This window comes from Gymnodraco acuticeps, unplaced genomic scaffold (genome assembly GCF_902827175.1).
Source record: "Gymnodraco acuticeps unplaced genomic scaffold, fGymAcu1.1, whole genome shotgun sequence".
Taxonomy (NCBI): Eukaryota; Metazoa; Chordata; class Actinopteri; order Perciformes; family Bathydraconidae; genus Gymnodraco; species Gymnodraco acuticeps.
The window spans coordinates 16,167-32,677 of NW_022989844.1; the positions used below are offsets into that span (position 1 = coordinate 16,167).

General features: G+C 39.0%; 2 protein-coding genes across 6 annotated transcripts; both read left to right on the forward strand.

Annotated features, from left to right (window-relative positions):
• The first annotated feature begins 1,194 nt into the window (after nucleotides 1–1,194).
• On the forward strand, nucleotides 1,195–9,481 carry LOC117561389 (trypsin-1-like). Of its 5 annotated transcripts, XR_004571365.1 has the most exons (7): nucleotides 1,201–1,490; nucleotides 1,580–1,724; nucleotides 1,847–1,979; nucleotides 3,656–3,910; nucleotides 4,005–4,083; nucleotides 6,583–6,658; nucleotides 6,751–9,481. XR_004571365.1 is itself a non-coding variant. In XM_034238767.1 (6 exons), the coding sequence occupies exons 1-6, from the start codon at nucleotides 1,433–1,435 to the stop codon at nucleotides 6,801–6,803; spliced, it is 723 nt and encodes a 240-aa protein (XP_034094658.1). In that variant the 5' UTR covers nucleotides 1,200–1,432; the 3' UTR covers nucleotides 6,804–9,481. The 5 variants fall into 5 exon arrangements, 4 of the variants coding, with proteins under 4 accessions (XP_034094637.1, XP_034094658.1, XP_034094671.1 ...); XM_034238767.1 differs by lacking the exon at nucleotides 6,583–6,658 and having other exon boundaries at nucleotides 1,200–1,490; XM_034238780.1 differs by having other exon boundaries at nucleotides 6,583–9,481.
• LOC117561407 (tonsoku-like protein) lies at nucleotides 6,760–13,548 on the forward strand. The gene is made up of 4 exons (XM_034238806.1): nucleotides 6,760–6,891; nucleotides 12,283–12,338; nucleotides 12,441–12,530; nucleotides 13,528–13,548. Exons 1-4 carry the CDS (start codon nucleotides 6,810–6,812, stop codon nucleotides 13,546–13,548), a joined length of 249 nt encoding a protein of 82 aa, XP_034094697.1. The 5' UTR covers nucleotides 6,760–6,809.
• The last annotated feature ends 2,963 nt before the right edge of the window (nucleotides 13,549–16,511 follow it).

The following is a 16,511-nucleotide window of genomic DNA, read 5'->3' on the forward strand; positions in this document are numbered from 1 at the left end:
AGGACCGGATCGATAAGACAGACATACTTTATTGTCATTTCAACAAGACACAGAGTGTACTATTAAAACGAAATTTCGTTGTACTGGCTTACAGGAACAGGACAATATAAAAACTTGCTAAAATTGTACATAAATAATAGTGACGTGGTGCTGATAAAATTAAAGATAAAGTGTGCGTTTAAAATATAAAGACTTATACATATAAATAAGATAGACATAGGCCTACTATATAACAAATATGTGCTCTTTACACAGCGTAATGTAATCTTTATGTTACTGGTCTACTTGCTGTTCAGCAGTCTGATGGCATGGGGGAAAAAGCTATTGCAGAATCTGGCTGTTCTGCTCTTAATGCTGCAGAACCTCTTGCCGGAGTGCAGCAGGGAGAACAGAGCATGGTGAGGATGAGTGGGGTCTTTCAAAATGTTCTGGGCTTTTGTCAGGGAGCGTTTCTGAGCGGTGTCTCTGATGGGAGGGAGAGACACTCCGATGATCTTCTCTGCTGTCCTAACCACTCTCTGCAGAGACTTCCAGTCTTTGGCGTTGCAATCTCTCGACCAGATGGAGATGCCGCTGGTCAGCACGCTCTCTATGGTTCCTCTGTAGAACGTGGTGAGGATGGGAGGGGGAAGCTGTGCTCTTCTCAACCTGCGCAGGAAGTGTAGGTGCTGCTGTGCCTTCTTAAATAGTGATGTCGTGTGAGTGGACCAGGTCAGACTGCTTGTGATATGCACCCCCAGGAACTTGGTGCTGTCTGTAGTCTTCACTGCTGTGCCGTTGATGTGGAGTGGTGGGTGACAGTGCTTTTTGTTCCTGAAGTCGACAATGATCTCTTTTGTTTTATCGACATTCAGGATCAGGTTGTTGGTGTTACACCAGTCTGTCAGATGTTTCACCTCCTCCCTGTAGGCCTGTTCGTTGTTGTCCCTGATGAATCCCACCACTGTTGTATCGTCCGCGTACTTTATGATGTGGTTGGTACTGAACCTGGAGCATAAGCATAAGCGCTATCGATAAAAGTAGTAGTACCGTTGTGTACCCTATGTGGATGTCAGTTTTACACACATTCTGAGGCCGCAGTGCCTATGTTTTTGTTTTCACTGCTAATTTATGCTTATGTTCTATTAGTGCATTAAAAAATCATTAAAATCATTAATGAAGTTTCAGCTCAGACCCCACGCTTAATATGTCTCCCCCTGGCCCACCTACATTTCTCCAGGCCCACCCACACAATAATTCCTGGCTACGCCACTGGTCCTAACACATAGTATTTACATGATGTATGTTCTTTGCAATGTTGCAAAATAACATCTCCCGCAGGATGTGCTTGGAAGTGAAGATAAATAGATGGAATTGGCAATCATATTGTGTAGTTCGAACTCTGCAGTAAAAAGGTTCCACTTGACAGCGGGCTGATCATCCTGTCGCCACGATGCGTGGGCTCTACAAGATTCTGCTTCTTTTTCTTCTGGCATGCCAAGATCAAAACGGTAAATTGCTCTGATGACTTTTCTTCATCCTGAAAATTAGATAATAACTATAGTTTTAACTCTTTGTTATTTTATTCATATGATTACAGTACTTGGAAGTAAAATCATAAATGGGACAACTGCCGGCGATGATTTGATGAAGTATATGGTATCGGTGCAGGAAGACGATGAACACATATGTGGAGGATTCCTTGTCAGCAAACATTTTGTTGTCACCCATGGGGGGTGTAAATTGTAAGTTACTCCTCCTTTTCTATAATGTTTTGTTATTTGATGTAAAAAGCATGTTTCATTTGTTCTGTCTTGTCACAACTTTACAAAATACAACAATAACCTCTCACTGATGTCTTTTTCAGTGACAAAAAAGGAAAAGTAATGGTTGTTCTCGGCACCTACGATCTCAGCAAACCTGGCAATAAAAGAAAAGAACACATTATATCCACATGCAAACCCCCACCTGGAATTGGGACTGACATCATGCTCATTGAAGTAAGTTTATTCATCCAAGTAGTACCTTGCTTTGAAGAAAATTAAACAACTGAGTTTAATTCAGTGGGAGTAAATGTAAATAAATGGGGGGAAGCAAATAGTAATCAATATTCCTGCTTATAGTATTTGCACAGCACAACCAAAAAACGGTTGATTTACTCTAATACTGCTCGCAATAACTTTTATTTAAGTGACTCATGTGCTCCAACAAACCAATTTGTACCTGACATATGATGTAGAGCAGGGGTCACCAACCTTTTTTAGGGTGAGGGCTACTTTCAAACAATAAAACAAGTCGGGGGCTACTTTTACTCCTCTTTTTTTTGTTTTTTGCAGTGTATATATTTAGCACATTTTAACATTATTATATGCTTACCTTTAACCTTTGTGTGCTGTTTGGGTCTTTGGGACCCGTTTTCAGTGTTTACTAAAAGAACATGTATGCAATTGAATTATTTTAACCTGCTTTATTTGGGGGTGGACCTCACCTCCTCTAGGGGCGGCCTCACATCCTCCAGGGGGGACCTCACCTCCTCTAGGGGGGTCTGGGGGCATGCACCCCCGGGAAGATTCTTTTTTTAAATGTTGAAGTGAAATGCATCAATCTGGTGCACTTTGAGCACAACATGAATTTATGGATACAGCTCTCAACACTCAGATGAAAGGGAGCTGTATACTTTTCAAGAAACAAACATCTTTGGAATATGATCACAACCAATAATAAATTATTTAAACTTGTTTATTCTTATCTTGTGTTACCTAGTTAGCATTCTTTCTTTTTATTTATGCATATTTTACTAATCACTCCCCTTTTAAACTGTTTTTGTACTGTCCTATTGTACACATTGGAATGATTTCTTACTTTATCTAGCCTATATTAAATAGATAAAGGGGTGCACTCACACACACACACACACACACACACACAAACACACACACACACACACACACACACACACACACACACACACACACACACACACACACACACACACACACACAGGCTGTGTGCTCCTCCGTGGCGATGACGGCTTGCGTTAAAAAATAATAATAAACATATTTGTAATGTGGGGGGACACAAACGGGATTTTGAAAAGAGCGGGGGACATGTCCCCCCTGTCCCCAGTGGAGATTACGCCATGCGTGTGTGTGCGTCAAGTGCAATAAATAAATATGCAAGTTGCAACACACACAGTAAAACTCTGCCCCTCATGTGCTGTATAGGCTGCATGATGGGCTGTTCAATGGGGCTGATGTGTTGTGTAGATTCTGCCAGAAGGAAAATCAGCGGGGAGGTGCCACATTGCTTTTCTTCCCGACTGCAACGCTGGTCCCGCAAATCAAGCAAGAACGTGATTGGTCGATATTCATTGTGGGGGTGGGGGGAGGAGGGGTGTTAGATAGATATAGAGTTGTAGTAAGTAGATAGACTAGTTCGCTATGATTTAGGTTTCGTTTATGCATGGGGGAGATTCTTTTAATTACATTTCCTTTTTTGTTTTGTGTATTTTATACATTTTGGATTTGCTTGGCGAGCTATTTTTAGAACGTGCCCGGCGGGCGCCTCATGTTGCCCCTGCGGGCGACTGAGTGCCCGCGGGCACCGTGTTGGCTACCCCTGATGTAGAGTAAGACTGTGTTTTGAAAAACTGCTTTTTGATTTTATTCGTCTCAAGATAAATTCCAAAAAACCAGAAGATCTACCAGAAAAAAATCAACTTCAAGACCCTGACAAGGATTTAAAAGAAAAGTGCCAAGTAGCTGGATGGGCTCCAGTGGATAACAATGACATAGATCATGTTGATCAGCTCCATGTGGTGGATGTGACTGTCATCAGCCCGAAGGCTTGCAAAGTGCAGATTCCTGGACTTCGTGCCAATGCTATCTGTACAGGTGGAGAACCGACAACAGACAAGGGAGGATTTTGTAAGGTATGTTTCAGAGATACATTTGTTTCTTATTCCAAAATAAGGTATAACATCATGCATAATCTTTTTAACAAATAAAGATATTTCCTGCTCACAGAGAGATGCTGGTGGAACCCTCGTGTGCAAGGGTAAAGCTGTTGGAATTGCGACTGTCAACGACAACTGTTCCTTCCCAGGTTTACCCAACGTCTACATTAATATCTCAGAATACCGTTCCTGGATCAACCGCTGTATTGAAGCGAAGAAATGTTTGAAAGAAATTTAACAATATTTCAAAAAGCTTTGCTTCAGCACAATTGTATTGTATTTGGTAGGAAAGGATGTGTCTTAGTCACTGAGTGTTTGCTCTTTAATGCAATGGCAACATTAAAAATAGATATTTATTTATTGAGCTGCTTAGTCAGAGAAGCAGGTCAGCCAAGACACTCATACAAGGGGATTAACAGAATATTTTTTTACAGAAGAAGTGTGTTAAAAACAATGAAATAAATAAATTAACTTGCGTTTTGGTTTTAACCTAACTAACATAAATATTTTATAACAATATATATAACATGTTGATGTTCTATATAGCTCAATGAAGCTATATAACCTCAGCAAACCATAGTGAAGGTCCTATGACATCGCTAAGAAGCTATTCCAGGTTCGAAGATATGAATGCCATCCCTATAAATAAGATAATGTAATATAAAAGATTAAAAATGAAACAGTCCTACTATTGGTAAATCGAGTACATTATGGAGAATGACCATTCAGGAGAGAGAAAAGGTTGTGAATGATAGTATTTGTAATATTATATGTTATGTTATTTATTTATTTCCTATGTTCCTAAAAAAGGCAAAGGGCAGCCACTTGAAACGCTGTTTGCATACGTGTCTGGCATACAGCAGTATACCAAGACGATAAAACACGTTGTATGACACTTTACTTGAAGATATGAGTCTGGAGTCTTCTGACATCAACACTCATATCTGAGGTTGGAAACTGTGGTTACTGAGGTTCAGCTAGTTTGTCACACAAGTCAAAGAAATGTTTGATTAGGCTGTGTCACGCGAGGCACACATGAACCATGTCCTCATTAATTCATCCAAATAATGATGAATAAATATGACCATTTGATAAAAAACAAAACCAAATTCAAAATATTGCAGTATTTGTTTTCTATGGTAACGGTCTTCAACAGGGTACACGAAATGGTATTTAAGTCATTATGAGAAATGCAAAATATATTTCTAGTGTTTAGTAATCAAAACAGTGATACTTGATTCTTAAAATGGCAGTTTTATATTGACATTTACTGCAGTTTCAACAGGTGAATTTGAAAATATTTTTAACATAACTGAGGGACTCAGTTACATGTTAGAGCAGAGTGTTTCTGTCTACCATGTGTTGCATTACACTAAACCACATTATTTCTTCAATAAAGCTCTTGTTCACATACATGTGATGTAAACTAGTGAAAAGAGGAAAGATACATAATTATTTCAACAATTTGCAAGAGTTAAATCTAAGCACTAATATTAAAATAAAGTTTGTAAAAATTCTCGAGACACCACACTTTTGTTTCTGTCACTTTAATGAATATGGGTATCTGACAGTTGCATTTTACTAGTCTACAAACCAAATCAAATCAAGTTTTATTTATATAGCACATTTATAAACGATTTTTGGTCGAGCCAAAGTGCTGTACATATAATAAAAATAGCCTACAGTAGAGACACTTTACAGCAAATACAACAGCACAGATTGTTCAGAATATCAGTATGAGAAAAACGACACCCTCTATCCTTAGACCCTCACATCGTACAAGGAAAAACTTCCAGAGAAAACCCACAGTTTAAGGGAAAAATGGGAGAAACCTCAGGGAGAGCAACAGAGGAGGGATCCCTCTCCCAGGACGGACAGACGTGCAATAGATGCCGTGTGTAAATCGAAGAGATAATACATTTTACAGCATATAGACCGAATGTTAGGAAATGCATGTGTCTGTAATAAGAAGATGAATCCACGAGGATGTCAGCTACAATCCTGTGGAAGCCATCAGGGAAGCAGCATGACGAGACCCAAGGCAGGACCGCAGAGACAGGTTCAGCCACGACCCGAACGTCCACGACTTAATCAAATTGCTCATTAAAATAAAACATGCCAACATGGAGCGTCACACACACACACACACACACACACACACACACACACACACACACACACACACACACACACACACACACACACACACACACACACACACACACACACACACACACACACACACACACACACACACACACACACACACACACACACACACACACACACACACACTTCTGACAGAGGCTGCAATGTACCAGGGGTGGAACCAGGAAACGTGTATTCGTAGCTTTTTTTTCAAAATGTCCACCTTTGCTAAACAACTTTGACATTCAATTGTAATCTTGTACACTGTGACACATACAGCAGTTTTAACCCTTAAAGCGTTGTGGGCCTCAATATGGCCGTTATCTTTAACACTAAAAGTTTCTTGCATCTATTATGAAAGCCTGTTTTGAACATGCAAGTTACACGTGTTTTGTAATCCAACCATCCTTTTACGAAAAGTCAACAGACTGTTAGCAAACACACTGAAGCAATAAAGACCACAAACTAAGTAATATCTTTACTTCTCTAAAAATGACAAGACCTTTAGTGGAAGGTGTGAATTTGAGCAGAGACCATGGCAACCAGCTCCCTACTACTGCTGCTCTTCCTTTAATGGTAAGATGAGACATATAAATCAGCATTGGCTGCCAACTGAGAGCAATTTGGATAAACACAGGCGATTAATGAATTGTGATGTTGTATTTCAGGGGCTGATGGTTCTTATATTGTTGGAGGAAGAGATGCTGCCCGTCAATCTTGACCGCACATGGCCTCGCTGCAAGTCCGAGGACGCCACAACTGTGGGGGGGCCCTGGTGAGAGGGGACTTTGTGCTCACAGCAGCACATTGTGAGATACTAAGATTTTAAAAAACAGTCAGAGATGTTTCTGTTACTTTGTGTTTTTTCATATCAGGTCAATTTAGTAGAAATATAAACTTACTGGGACCTTTCATTTGTCAGACCGAAGTCATTTATTACAGCAAACATTTTTACATACATATTTGTCAAAGTAAGGCTTAGTTACAAGCAGGAAATGTTTTTGGGGGATGCACTCTTTGACAATGTTTTACTGTAGTGAAAATATGTAGTGTGTTATGTAACTTTTTCTGCATGTAAACAGTCTGCAAAGTCACAAACCCTCAAAGTACACCCTGTAGCGAGTAAAACTTTTCTAAAACACAGAAAAGATGTGTCTATGCTGCCCCAGAACGCCTCGTTGGAGATTTTTCTTTTTCCATTTTTTCTTCCGGGGCCTATTGACGTCACTAAGTCCAAATGGACCAATTGGCACACAGCTATAGAACAATAGGGACACCCCCTGTAGAGTGCAGGCTCTACAGAGGCTACTGGAGCGGACAGTGTGAGGTGGATTTCCCGCTGTGTTTCCCTGGATGCTGGATATAGACCAAGTGCCATGCCAGTGGACACCGCGGTGCTCAGGCTGAGCTCTGCGGTGTCCACTGGCATGGCACGCAGACCCCACGCAGCAGCAAGGAAACAACACCAGTAATCCACCTCACACTGTCCGCTCCTCGAGCCTCAAAGGACGGAGCAACAAGCCCCGCAAAGTCCCGCCAACACGGCACCCAGACCCCACGCAGCATTCTCATCTGTTTGTCATTACTGGTGTAATTTCCTGGTTGCTAACGCCATTGTAACACATAAACACTGATGTTCCGCTGTAACGGTGGTTGACTAATCAGAACAGAGTGGGCGAACTGACCAATCAGAGCACAGTGGGCTCATACATTTAGCAGGTTGTGTTGTTATGTATGTATGTGTTTATTTTTCTGGAAAAAAACAATAAAAATTAAATAACAAAAAAATTAAATAAAAACCCAAGCAGCTGCAATATAAAGAACACTATGTCGAATGACCAGTGTTAACCCTTCCAATAATACGTGACCTGTTTTTACACCTTTCTTATTGTGTGACTGAATCAAGCACTATCCCCTTCCTGCTTCAACTACTGAGACCATATTTAACACCCACAGTTCATCTTCCAACTCCTTTGCACGCACAACATGAAAAATATATAGTAGGACCTAATTGTTTGAATAGGTGGATAGATATGTACTGTGAGTCTTTTTTTAATGTAACCCATGTACCTTAAAAACGTATAAACCCCCAAAGTTCCTTCCTCATGTTACTTAATTTGGCATTTATTGATTTTTGATGTGTTTTATTATAAATTGAGTTTTAGCATCTACAGGGCAACATTAGTTGGACTCTTGCTTTGGTCTCTCCTACTCCTGAAGGGTAATGGCTATACTAAACATTCCACCATCTGTACCAGCTAGTTGTTAACTGTGTCTTTCTGGTGTTTGGTGATGAGCAGGTATTGTAGGCTTTGAGAAAGTGAACCAAAACGGTAGCAAAAGAACAAAACAAAGTGATGCCATAAAGCTCTGTAGAGCCGAGCGAAACTGCGTTGTGTGATAATAATCAATTTTTAACAAACAATCATAATGTTCTTACACTCAAACATATTAATTTAAACCATTGCTCAAAACATTAACATAGTACAGCTTTAAGTTGAGCATTTTCTGATTAGTTTTTTGTAAGAGAGCTTAATATGAATGGTGGACCAAGGTAAAAGTGTGCCACTCATTTGAGACACAGTGTGAATACAGCTCAGTCAGTTCAACCCAGTTGGTGGATGTTGCTGCTACTCTAACAAACCAACAGGTGGAGCTAGAGTCTCGTCGGTATCCTGCAGTGACGCTGGTTGTGTGTCATCACACAGAGACACTACAGGAAAATGGGCAGTCATTAAGTGTCTGTGAGTGTCTCCACTTCTATACTTAGGCTTCCAGAGACAATTTAAACATGCAGGCAGATGCTAAATGGAGCTGCTGAAGCCTCTGAGGTCTGACGTCTGAAGCAGTCCCTCATGGTGGACTGTGCAGATGGTCTGGTCAGATGGTCCGGCACATCAAATGGGGATAAATCATGATCAAATGAAACATCAGTTTACAGTTAAGGTTTGTTAGTAATACATATTTTACTTAATGAAGTAAAAAAACTAAGCCAAATACTCTGTTTTCACTGCATAGCCCACTGTGACACTCTTACAATGAGCTACAACTAAATATAGTGGCCAAACAATCTCTAATTATCTACTTCTTTTTGTTTTAATCACTTTTAGCCTTATCACAGTATTTAGCAGCGGAGGGAATTAGAATTGTTATAAAATTGTGAACATTTTTCTTTGAAATGTGGACTCACAATTGAACTTAACCAATACAAAAATAGACAAATATAAAACATATTACTATGACTAACACGGTTGACTTTTCGTCAATGTTGGCATGAAAGTTATTAGTTAGAATTAAACGATTTTTAATAATCTAGTCTACTGCTTCTATGAATTTGGTTCTTGCACTCTGTGAATAACTGAGTCACAATCCTGTTGTTTTCACTGACAAAGATCACCTCATAAAATATATATTTGCATGTTGCATAATTTTTTTGGGCCCACTTGAGCAAATTAGCCTTTTACCGATTCTTATTCATGGACAAGAGAGATATTTGAAGCATAACGGACATTTTTTAAATATTAGGCTTATGTTTTTATAGGGAATTCAATGTAACAACTCTTGGGTACAGAAATAAGTCATACGTGTAAGACACCACACAATTATCAGAATCCACTTTTGGTTTGTTGTGATAAAGAATATTTATTATTTTGTATGTACAGTATTTACAGGACATTCAATAAAGCCACATTTACACTGTGATGTATAACCTCTCAGAATCACCAAAAAGAGAAATAATGTAATTAAAGACAAGCCTTAAAAGATCTGTCAAATGGATCCCAAAGCATGGAAACAATTAAAAAAGGTAAACATTCGCAAATAACAAGTTTGTTTTCTAGTGGAACACAGATTTTAAATAAGGGTTCTGATTTTAACGATATATAAAAATGCATATTACCATCACCATTGAGTAATTCTGTCACAATCACAGGTACAGATCAGAACCCAATAGCACAACACAGATACAACCAGTGTTTAGCAATGTTCAGTTTATTCAGGTCAGGGACAGGCAGGGTAAAAACCAGGAAATCCAGCAGTAAGGCAAACAAATCAGAAAAGGGGAAGGCAGAACAGGGCTCAGAACCAGGTGATCCGTCAGACAGGCAACCAAATCCAAACAGGGGGCAGGCAGGAACTCGAGATCCGAATACAGGCAGGCAGGGGTCAAAACCGGGCAGGACAAGAATCTAGGCTAGAGAATAACAAACACTGGAGAGCTAGGCAGAAAAGACAAGACAATCTGGCAAAGGACAACTGATAGTGAGGTGGTATAAATACTGTGGAGTAATGAGGGAATGAGTAACAGGTGAGGGGAAGGTCTGGGGAGACCAGGTGAGGGAAGTGAGCTGATTGCAAGAGCCTGGAGGAAGGCGGGATCTGAAATGACAGGAGAGTTAAGATGAGCCAAACAAACAATATATGTGTCTAACTTGTGACAGATTCAGGAAATGCAATGAGTCAGACATTTGAAATCTGGGGAATATGAGGGCGATATTTTGAAAAGACCACTGAGCATTTCTGAAGTCTTTGATTGTGACAAATTCCTCTGAAAATACACCCTCAAATCTCTTTGTTGTGAATCACCTTCTACCTTAGGACTGTCACTGTAGTTTGGAAGTTATATCCCAGCTAGAAATGTTTGGTTCTAAAAACATTCTGAGAATGTTAACAATTCACTGTTCTAGGAATGTTTCATAGTCTAAAATAATAGCATTCTGGCAACATAAAAAAAGCTAACTTGCAGCTAAAAACGTTTTAAGAATAGTAGTGCATAATGTTCTAACAATGTTATAAAAAACATTTAAAAAAGGTTATTACCAAGCATTTTAAGAATGTTTTTAGAGAAAGTTATCCTACCTTTCAGAAGAACATTCTGGGAACCAAAATAAAACGTCCCGCTGAAAACGTTTTAAGAACAGTAGGGCATAATGTTCTAACAATGTTATCAAAAACATCTTAAGAAAGTTATCACCAAACATTTCAAGAATATGTTTAGAGAACGTTATCCTACCTTTCAGAAGAACATTCTGGGAACCAAAATAAAACGTCCCGCTGAAAACATTCCTAGAACAATGAATGGTAACATTTTCAGAATTTTTTCAGAACCAAAAGTGTCTAGCTGGGAACTCCCACATGCCACCGCAAACATGCAATATCTGTGTAGGAGCCATTTTATGGGTGTTGGTGGTGTAAAAATATCCATTACAATCTGCTTACATCTTATCATGAATTACGTGCTTGTTTGTTTTTCTATGGTGACATCAGATTTTTTAAAACATCCTTTTCAAACAAATGCAACAAGTTGTTTTTTTAAAGCGCTCTAGAAATAAATCTGACGATGACCATGACCGGGTTAATATTTGCCATCACAGGAACGTTTTATAATATAAGAATAACATTTTCAGAATGTTTCTTGGAGTATGTTCTTCATTTGTTATCATGTAACATTGAGGGAACGTTTTATAAAGAACATCTTTAATGTGTTACCCCAACAACGTCCAAAACACATCCTTAGAATGTTGCAGGCAAAACGTTCCACCTTTGTTAACATATCACATTAAAGGAACATTTTATAAAACACTTTCTGTCATCTCAGGCCTCAATAACATCCTGAAAACATTTTCAGAATGTTGCTTGGAGAATGTTCTTCATTTGTTATCATGTAACATTGAGGGAACGTTTTATAAAGAACATCTTTAATGTGTTACCCCAACAACGTCCAAAACACATCCTTAGAATGTTGCAGGCAAAACTTTCCACCTTTGTTAACATATCACATTAAAGGAACGTTTTATAAAAACACTTTCTGTCATCTCAGGCCTCAATAACATCCTCAAAACATCCTCTGAATGTTGTAGTTAAAACGTTATGTCTCAGTTAACCTTAAACCTTATAGGAACATTATTTGAAATAATAAACATCCTAAAAAGGTTCTTTCAACATCAGATTAAAACGTTTCTTTAAAACATTATTAGAACCTGTAGGTAATGTTAGCCAAAGTTGTGAGAACGTTCCCCGCTAGCTGGGCAGATGGGAGTGATGGTGAGGAGGATGAAGAGGAGGAGATGGACAACAGTGAGCCACTGGAGGACAGCGATGCCAATCTCTCAGAATCAGGTAACACTAGCTTCCTGGGTCCCTGACATTTCTAGACAAATGGATTTTAATCCAAGTTATTTTATGTTGATATTACGTTCTAGATGATGATTTGGAGGGATATGACAAGATGGTGTCAGGAAGGAGAGAGGCAGGAAGGGTGAGTTGTGTATCATTTGTCACTCTACAAAAGCATTAATCTAATCTTTTTATTTCATGTCTTCAGTGTTTTACTTTCTGCTTTGCTTCATATTTATTTTAGTGGAACAAGAGCAACGAAAAGGGCTCGACATCTCTGCACAGAGCGTGTATAGACGGTAACCTGAAGCAGGTCCAGTATCTGATGGAACAGGTGGGGAAAACAACATTTATCAAATGTGTTTTAAGTAGGGCTGCTCAATTAATCGTATTTTAATCGCAATTACGATTTTGGCTTGCAACGATTATGAAAACAACATAATCGAAATAAAATGATTATTTATTTATTTTAATTTTTAATTTTAATGTATTGGTTTTTCAGTTGAATTATACTTAAAGTTCAGGGTAATCAACTGTTAAAAACATACTGTTAACAATTTAAATAAATGGATGTTTTCAAAGTAAATGGATAATCGTTTTTAATAATCCTGATATCAATTATTGACCCAAATAATCGAGATTATGATTTTTGCCATAATCGAGCAGCCCATAGTTTTAATTGTTATTCTGCCTAATTTTCCACCAAATTATAATCTCGCCTAGGGCACCAAAATGTCTAGGGCCGGCCCTGTATACAGCAATAATGTACTGAACATAATGTGAAGTAATAAGAAATCCTTCTTGACCATACAGTACAATACCTTTTGGTTTCCATCATCCCTTCATATAGTGAAACGGGTATTAAATGTCATACCATGTGATGCTAGTTAGGTCTGAAAAAGTCTTGAATTTGCCCCTGCAGAAACCCTGTCACCGAAAGTGATTTGTATAGGCTATAGTGAAGTTACTTTACATTACCTAGCATTTAGCTGACGCTTCCAAAGCGACTTACAATAAGTGCAATAAACCATAAAGATTAAAACTAAGGACAACAACAGTGCTGACCATGGGCGTCGCCTGGGGTAGGCATCCGGGGCTTTAGCCCCGGATGTTTTTTCTTTAGCCCCGGACAAATTCTCCCTCAATAATATAATACATTAACCGTACTTTACCTAGAGGACGGCAGGATTGTAATTTCCCGTGTTCAGTGAATGCAACAGAGGCAAGACACCACCAGACCAATCAGAGAGTTGCATGGAAATAAACGTGTTTTATTGGCTGACAGGTACGTACCTCTCCTCTGTGACAGTGTTTGAACTTTAAACTTTCAGCCGCGGACGCATAGTTTCTGAAGATGGGCATTAGACATTTTTTTAAATAAAAAAGACGGCAATTCTCAAGTGGTGGCTCACTCAACAACCCCAGAGCCACCACCTGAGCCAGGTGAACAAGGTATGTAAATGTCAGTAAACTTACAAGTTATGTCAACATGTAAGCAAAGCATAAATGATAGCTACGTTGACGTTACTTTGAATCGCGCGGGTAAGCTAAACCGTTAGCAAGTAGCTATAGCTAGTAGCCAGATATATTAAATAAACACTTTGTCATTCAATCTAAATGTTGTGTTTTTTAGCGTTACCTGATGATTTCAAAGAAAGCTCTCTGGGAAATGTTGACTTACTGTCAGTGTTCGACATGAAGCTAGAAGCTACCTTACATTACACAGTTGATCCGGAGTCCTGTCAGTTAAAGTGTTTCATAGTTAGCTTAGCTAAGCATCAACCTAGCACTGAAATATATGGATGTTATGTGACAGTATTTCTGAGAAAAAGTCAGCTGAAATGGTGGCATAGTTAACACTGCTTTATGTGTCAACAGCATGTTTGAACGTATTTGCAGCAGTAAATGTGGCTGTCTGGCCACTGACGTTGCCATAACAACACCTGCATTTAAATGTGCAACCTCTTTTGTGACAGATTTTTGCAAGAAATTATAATTCTTCTGATTGATATTTCCTATTGACAGCTATTTTCTATGTGAACATTATGAGATGGACAGCCAGCTAACAAGCTTTGTATACAAATATTTCAGATCAAAGCTAATCCAGTGGGGCTCCTGAAAGGGGGAAGGGACACTATGCTCCCAAATATTAAGCCTTGACCCCCATCTTAAAATTGATATGATCAAAAAATGATCTGCATTGTTGGAGGCCTTTTTTCCTCATTATCATGTCAAATTGTACAGCTTTCCTTAGTGTTGAATGCAGAAAGATGACTATATTAGAGTATTAAGTGAAAATGACTATATTAAAGTGTTAAGTGAATATATTAAGTGAATTACTCAAACTGCATTTGTGTAGGAATGATTCTGTCCTATTGGCAGATAACTACTCTTAACAGTTATATCTACAAGAGGTTTCCAATGTAAATTTAACTATTTTCAATTGGTTAGTATTACATTTTGTGACAGTGTGGTGACACTCATTTTAATGAAGACACATTTGTGTATCTTGAAATTCATTTATTTGACAGAGCTGGAAACTGATTGACTTACATACTTGTTTGTGTTTACCTACACAGTCATCACAGATGAGCCAAACAGAGTAGAGGATGAAGAAAGGAGAACAGGAGAAAGGGACACACAAGAAGGAGATACAACAGACAAGAACGACCATGGAGACAACAATGAACAGGAACACCAGAACAGACAAGAGTCAATGGGTAACATGACTGATTTAGGGACTGCAGATACAGGGCCAAGGCAAGTGAGACATCACTGCTTTCCATCCAGCATGTTTGGCCAGCAAAAGAGATCATTTCAACCGCAAACAGCAAGAGATGAGGGATTATTATTTCCTCCTTCCATCCCTTTTTTCTGTTTAATCTGATTATTAACAACTTCTAATAATTTGACATAGTTTATGATTTAATTGGAAAATGAAGTGTTTTTAAATAATAAACCCGTTTCTGATTCTGATTCTTTGATTTCTTTTTGACATATGGGTGTTGAGAGATGTATCCATATCTCTTAATGTTGCTCTCAAAGTGCACAAGATTGATGCTTTTAACTTCAATATTTAAAAAAAAGTCTTCCTGGGGGACCCCAGAGGAGGTGAGTTCCCCCCAAAATAGCACTTTATCTCTGCTTATGTAACTCCGGTGTAGTGTCCCCTCTGCAACAGATCACTCAGAGCTGGTGATTACTTTCCTGCATTTCAATGGACAGCATATAAAAAGGACACGTGAGCTGCATTGCTTAAGAGATCTTCTCATGCTATCTCTTTTACAAAATAAGTGTCCAGTCAACAACAAAACATCAGTGATCGTATAGTGGTAGTATATTTTTCACAAGCAATGTGAAACATTAAACTTATACAAACTGGTGTACAAAACTCACATAGCTGCGTTGATCTCCTGGAGTGTCTCTACTCTTTCTTCTCCACATCTCTTGTCCACCATCAGAGATTGCAAACATTTCAGAAACAGCTAGAGGTAGGGGACAAACAACTTGTTCGCTGGGCATGTCAAAAACCTCCCTACTTTGATCAAGACTTTAGGGAGCCTTTAGCCCCTCTAGCAAAGGGACTGGAAAGCAAGCTTTGAAAATGCAGTACCATCTACATGCTGTCATGTTCCAGACACTGCTCTCAACCACTCAGGGCCTGCACACATACCTGCAGAAAGAAACAATTGACTTGGTGCAGGCAGTAGATTACAAAACAGCAATTGAGAACACACTGAAAAGTTACCGAAGTAACGAGAAAGCACATGAGGTCTATGACAAGACCAAGGCCCTGTGCAATGATCTTGATATTCCCGAAACTGTGACACAGAGGAAGAAGCGTAGAAACATGGAAGACTTTGTAGTCGAGGCATCATGTGGAGCAATGTGAAACATTAAACATAAATAAACTGGTGTATAAAACTCGCATACCTGCATTTCAATGGACAGCATCAAAGGACTCGTGAGCTGGGTTCTGGTGCTCAGATTAGCTATTGATGATCACGTTGATAAATCATATAAAACAAATAGCCAATCACACTAAAAACATGTTGCTGTGACTGTGAGCATTAAACAATTAACCATAAACTAAACAAACACAACAGTACGTTATTGTCCTTATAAAATAAAAACATACATTTTGTCCACCGAGATAATACAGGCACCTTACCCTCAAGAGATCCTCACGTGCTTTGAGAATCTCCCACAATCCATTGCCGTAACAAAGCTAATGCAGGCACACGTTTGTGACACCAGATGGCGCAATTGTGTATGTGCGTGTGGGGAGTCTTGCAGTAGAAAATTCGACTGTAGC